We start from the raw sequence: 6,941 nt of genomic DNA on the forward strand, positions 1-6,941 counted from the left end.
GGGATGTAGGCTTGGTACATTCTGTGGTGTGTTTCGATACGATTCTCTGCCACGGAAGTCGGATTGGCGGAGTTATGGGTGTTAACACGTGGAATTTTCCTCAAATAGAAACATAACAAGAATTAGAATATTGAGGAACATGTGGCATGTGTTTACTATAAGACGGAGAGGGGATGAAGCCAGGGAATTTCCGCTCTCTCTAGATTTTATTTCCCACCTTTGCAGCATTAATTTATTTTCCAACCAGGAAAATAATTTCCCCCATCTACATTTTCTATATATTTTTTTATCACTGGAATGTTGGTAGAGACTTGTGTTATGAGTGAAACCCCACAGAATAAAAAAAACTGAAGCACAGTCTAAGGTAAGTGGCAATTCATGTATAGTTTAATGAAAGTAAAGTTGCTTCAAGTACCAAGAATTTAGAACTTGTTGATAGTTTTTATTGTTTGTAGTTTATTGATAGTCATATCAAGTTTAAAAAGCACCACGACCAACACCTTAGCAGGAGAAGATTGAAATTTGTAAATTGGGTTCATTCTTTGCAAGTTTTTGTAGTGAGAAAGTCGTGGTTTAGGAACTTTGTTTTTGTGTAATTTTTTCAAATGGAAGTAATCACATAACTCTGGATACTGGAAAGAAATGTACTGAAAGTGACAGTGGCAGAAAGTTATTAACAATCCACAGACTCTTTCTTCTTAGACGGAAGAAGAAATCGACGTACGTTCAACTTTTTGCAGCGTTAAAACGTTGGGGGTTTGTCTCCGAAAACCGTTAAATTGGACTTTGAGATAGAGATGATACAGGCGATCAGACTTTCGTGTCTGGTTGTAATCATCGTTTTAACCAGTGTCGGTGGAGGAAGATACAGCAACTAGGCTTAGCAAAGGAGTACAGAGAAAACGAGGAGATTAGGAAAACTTGTATGGTGTGCTACTTTGGCGTTGATACCTTGGAAAAGTCGACGAAGCCTGGCTCGGGATCATGGAGAGGGCGCCACAGGAATTAAAATTAACGAAATTCCTGGACTATTTTTTTGAGCAGTGGTTGAACAACGATAATATACAAATACATATATGGAATGTTTCCGGCCAAAGATACCGGACAAATAATCCGGTTAAGGGATGGATCGACAAGTTCAACAGGATCGTTGGAGCACCGAATCCCAACATTTACCTACTCCTCCAGAAAATGAAAGAAGAAGCGGAAGAGATAAGCGGCAGGATAATAGCCCAAGACTTGGGAATCCAAAGCAGGAAGAGGATACGCAAGTACATTGAAACGGACAGACGTATACAAGCCATTCTAGAAAACTATCCTAAAACTGACGACCTGCTTCTCTGCCTGAGAGCTCTATCGTATGTGACCAAGTTTGATTGAAAGCCATTAATCTTATGTGACGAGGCTATTGCCGATTGAAAATATATTATTGTCAAAAGTTTTGACGAAGCTCAGTGCTGCATTAAAACATACGAGCTAATCTAAAAAAAGCTGATGTTGCCGTTGTGCTAATAGACAACAACCTTTGAACTAACACCGTCTATTAGATTACACATTGTCCAGTTCCAAGTCTGGAAAAAAAAAGTGTGAGGGAAGGTTGAAATTTAATCATGAAGGGAAAAAATATGTGTGCGCTCGATATACGGTCGTTTAAAGGTCATTCAGGAAGTGTGCGCTCGATGGACGAAATTCCCTTTGCGTGCTCCATGTACGTGCGCTCATCGCAAGACACCCTATGATTGGGAGAAGTGCGAGGAGTAATAATAAATATAGATACGCATAAATGGGTCATGTATAGCGACGTTTCATTCCTCCCTAGATTCCGATGTTATTTTTGTTGCATTTCGATGCTATTTTTTGCGATTTAGAGCAAAATTCGGCGTAAACATGCGTTTTTACTGTTCTTCTATGCTTAAGATTTTCACATTTCTTTGGTTCTGGAAAATTGAGATTAGTTTTAATGACAAAAAGAAATAAATGTAAGGTTTTCTTTGGTGAGAAATGACCAAATTTCTTGCAATCAGAAAACTATTTCATCTCATCGGCCACTAAATAAACACTAAACCGACAAACTGCAATAAATGAAGCGTGACAATCAATTTTGAATCGAACTCTCACTAGCTAGGGTTGAAATAACAGAAGTCACAGCTCTTCAGGTAACTCTCTTTGAACAGAAGTAAGTGTTATCCTCAGTCACTGCCGGATCTACAAATTTAGGGCCCCCTGCAAAATATTACCAGAGGTCCTCATTATTTATATACTTTATATATTTTACTTTACTTATTTTACTTTATATATATTTTTTTAGTGGCGGCGATTAGGGAGGCAGTTGCCCCCACACCTTTCGCAATTTTTGCCCCCGCACTGTGCTAAACGTCATCTACAAAAAGGGAAATATACTGTCCCTGCTCCCCAGTTTTGGCACCTTGCCCGCTTCCCCCAATTGGAACCCAATTGCCGCCACTGCAATATAAGTGTATGCGTTCGACAAAAGTACCCGTACTTGTAAAAGAGAATGTGGTTAATCACACACACACACACACACACACACACACACACACACACACACATGTATATTGTGTGTGTGTGTGTAAACTGAATCAGTGGGTATCTCTGGATAGTTAGGCAAAATTATACAACACTTCTCATACAAAAGCCTTGCAAAGTCATATTCAGATGAAACTTTTGAAAGTTACCTTTGAGAGAGAGCAATTCAGCTGGGGCAAATTACTACCGAGTTAGGGAAGAAAACCTGTGTTTAGAGAGATTAATATTTAGTTTATGGTATGGGACATTAAACAAAAGTTACTACCCAAAGAACTACTGCATGTTAGCCAACCTAAAATAAATAATACATTTTTTCATCTTTGAATATTCAGTGTAGACCAAATACGCAAGACAAGTCTTGCTTCACTCCGCGGGGTTTCACGGTTTGAAGATCCGGCACTGTCCCTAGTTTATATTGCATAGTTCGCGGTGTTTTTCGCGTTAAAGTGCAAAATTTGGCATTATTCTGAAAAATGGCATAATTCGCGTTGTTTCGAGATTCCGAAGCCTCCTTAACGTACCCTAATTCATATTAAACATTTTTATTTGCTTCCTTCAAATTTTCGGTGCTGTCGTTAAAACGAAAACTTCATGTTCCTAGTAATGTGAAAAGATATAGTAGAGCCTAAACTTTTGAGGCCTCGGAAAATGTGCCAACTACATGCTTCCCCGTGACTTTAACTAGTGACACTTGCGCCACTGCTTCCACGCCAGGGTTTTAAATACCTTGGTGGATCTACATTAGCATTCAAGGATCATTTACTAAATTATCAGATTGCTAATATTTTCTTGTGTTTTTTTTCTCTTGCAAGTCTAAAAAATCTTCTCTTTCCTAGTAAGTATATTAGTACATGTAATGTATTTCACAAAACTGAAAAGATACCTTAATATTTTGTCTAAAATAATGAGGCTTTCAAGTAATGTGGAACTTTCTCCGTACATTTGTTTGAATTTTGTCAAGAGATGGGGTACAAACACTTTTAATATATAACATATTTCCTTTTTTAAAATAAAATTAAAAAAAGATTATTAATAACATTGCAAAACAATTTTTACAATATTTATTGCAATTAAATTTACTAAATAAAAGTGAAAAAGTGTATGAGTTTTATTGCCATAGTTCTTGAGGAATTTAATTTTTCTTTCACGTTCCTACGACGACTTGTTCCAATTTTTCTTTGAAGTAATATCTCAGGGGGTTATGTTATTGGCAGTGATAATAATATAATTATACTTTATCTTCTTTTCTCTTTTTAAGGCATTAAGTTAGTCCCCACAGACTTTATTTTCTGCCTAATCAGGAAAATAAAAACATGTTTGTTCTTAGCTCCAATCTCACAGTGTGTAAGGTGTCTTTTCTCTTTCACTATATAAGTTTTATGAGGTACATGTGGTATTTGGGACTGGGTAAACGTTGAATGTAGTTTCATATGGTAAGTAATATGCATAAAACAGCCCTCAGCCTCAACAGGCATTTCCACTTCGAACAAAGTAACTTATTAAGAATTCTAAATTCGAATTATGTAAAAATGTATTTACGAATTGTATTATTTCTGGATTCTGAGGAAATTCGGTAAAACTAAGTAGTAGAATGTGAAAATGTTCAAATTCGTTTTTGTTGCGCTCTGAACCGAATGGAAAAATCTGGTAACTTAACTTCACAAAAGAATCTCTACAATTTCTTTTTCACAAAATCAAAATATTAAATAGTATCTTCCACATATACTAAAAGATGCATTGATTAAATTCATTGAAAACTATAGAACGTAATTCATTACCGTGTATGGTATAAGGTAATGTTTCTGTCGAAGAGCACCTGGGTGATATTCGAAAGAAAGAGGACAAAACAAACATGTCGTTATGCCCTGACTAGGCAGTGATAGCGAATAGGCTTCTTCTTCATTTCTTCTTCTCGTCGTCTTGCTTTTCCTCTCAAGTAATGTGACTATTGCTGGCATAATGTCGTGGCCGACATCTATGCAAGATGAGACGATATTTGTCACAGTCTCGTCTCCTGATTCGTGAATGAGGAAGTTCCTTAGTACTTACCCTATCCATGGGCGTCGACGGGGGGGGGGGGGGGGGAGGTCGAACCGGTCGGTCGACGCCCCCTGGAAATTTCCATCTACCTTTTTCAATTTATAAACGAACCACTTTATTTCACCTCATTTTGCGTCATTGTTTAAAAATGGTATTGAGATATCGAATTTGATAATTTGCAACACTGTATCTCTGTTTTGTAACTTTCACACGTTTTGAAGTTTCTTATACTACTGCGTTTGCTGCTTCTGCCGCAAACTAATGTTAGAAGTAACAATTATGTAATCTTGGTTGTAACAAGTACTGTATTATTCATATAATAAACTTATTGGATGCTAAAATAAACTAAACTAAAACTACTACTGCTAGTAGTAGTAGTAGTAGTAGTAGTAGTAGTAGGAGTAGTATATTAATAATAATAATATAATAATAACAATTTAAAATACCAATAATGCAATAATTTTAACAATGAACCCCTCCTTGACAAACTTCTGCATATGTCCCTGGTCCGTATCACAATATTTTTGAGGGGAGGGGGTGTCCTCGACATCTTCGATTTAACCCCCCCCCCCTCCTAGGAAAATTTCTGGCGACGCCCATGACCCTATCTCCTGTTGCACTTACGTATGTACAGGGTGGCGCTTATTGTATTTACCAATAGAAGTTGACAACCCTGTCGGAACGCAGAAGTTTCCCATACTTAGGCAGCTGCAAGTCTCGCAATTAGTCTGCCATGGAACGTTGGCCGGTTCAGACACGAATCGTGGCAGAAGAGGCGTTCATCCGAACGGGTCCCATTCAGGAGACGCAGTAGGTACTGCACTGGGAAGCATCAGGGCTCCAGAGAATCCGCCTCCTTCGAACTGAAGACTTCTATTTCTGCACGCTGACATTGGCTCTCTATTGTGTGACCCATCGTATCATGTTGTGACACACTGACACTGGTTGATGGCGACCCTCATTGGGCCTTCGTCGCAGTGTCTCCTGCGTCTCCTGAATGGGACCCGTTCGGATGAACGCCTCTACTGCCACGATTCGTGTCTGAACCGGCCAACGTTCCATGGCAGACTAATTGCGAGACTTGCAGCTGCCTAAGCATGGTAAACATCTGCGCATGCGCACCTGCGTTCCGACAGGGTTGCCAACTTCTATTGGTAGATACAATATGCGCCACCCTATAGATGCAGACGAAACTTTCCAGTAGCCAGTTTACCTTAGGACGGTTTCACTAACACTTCAAAATCATATTAAAAAATCTATTTGTTAATGTACACAAAAGAGCACTAGTTTTGCCATAAATTACACGTGTTGAACATACCTATTAACATTTCTATCCTGCACAATTAACAAATCTAACAATATCTTCGCAGACAATGTTCAATTTTACACGTATAGTTATTTGCTGCTGAAGATTGTTGCAAGCGCATGTAGTACTTATTTAGTGCATGGGTTTTTAACAATTCATATGTACAGTCAACGGCAATGATGATAGTAGGCAAATTGTCCATCACTATTTGCATTACCTTTTATTCTATTGACGTTTTTATTTCAATTCATGATCATCACATTGTGGAAAACAGACTGAATGAAAATGGTAAGGGACAATTCGCCTACTATTTCTTTTGCCGTTGGGTGTACGAAGTTCCAACGCATATTTCGCTATTCAAATATATAAATAGGCTACGCAATTTGGTCATTCTCTTCAACCAAGAAGGTACTAATCGTCCACGAATACTGTAAATTTGCTACAAAATGCAAAATATATAGTGTGTACTACAGTGCGAAATAAGCTTTCTGCTATGGGGGGCGAAGCCCAATCAACATCGAATTTCTCATCTTATTTGAAGAGCTGGACGTTTTTGGGGGGTATGCTATAGTGCAGGACGCCTTAGAAATAGCGTTTCGCGACGTCATAGCAGACGTCGCTCGCACACTATTGCCGATACTCTCGTGTCGTCTGCTCCTCAGCTGAACAAACAGGCCGAGGTAGCAAGAGGCAGAGGTCACTCACCTTTCCAGAAGGGTGCAGCGAGCTAGCTGTGGCAACCGGGCTCGCTCATTCGCGGACCTGATTGGTTCTCGCAGACACACCCCCATCTTGTCGTCTGCTGCAAGTCCGCGAAGCGATCTTTCTAAAGCCTCATGGAGTATAGTTTGTGTTACCAGTCGGTAAACTAAGTACCTTGTTCTAACGTCGGTCTTAACATCTTACGATAACATTTACACTGATTTAGAAACGTTTAGTTTCTTTTCATTCAAAGAAAACCCCAAAATAATGAAGAAAAAAAAGGTAATCGAACTCGTAACGCCGAAATGTTAACCAAATTTCTATTGCCAAGTTCAAACTATGTCCA

The 6,941-nt window shown here is 38.7% G+C and overlaps 1 protein-coding gene across 1 annotated transcript; it reads left to right on the forward strand.

Moving 5' to 3' along the window:
• The first annotated feature begins 984 nt into the window (after positions 1 to 984).
• LOC146003469 (uncharacterized) lies at positions 985 to 1,380 on the forward strand. Its single transcript, XM_083141758.1, has one exon. The coding sequence runs from the start codon at positions 985 to 987 to the stop codon at positions 1,378 to 1,380; it is 396 nt and encodes a 131-aa protein (XP_082997884.1).
• The last annotated feature ends 5,561 nt before the right edge of the window (positions 1,381 to 6,941 follow it).

Source organism: Lepisma saccharinum, chromosome 20, assembly GCF_977018435.1.
Source record: "Lepisma saccharinum chromosome 20, izLepSacc3.1, whole genome shotgun sequence".
Lineage (NCBI taxonomy): Eukaryota > Metazoa > Arthropoda > Insecta > Zygentoma > Lepismatidae > Lepisma > Lepisma saccharinum.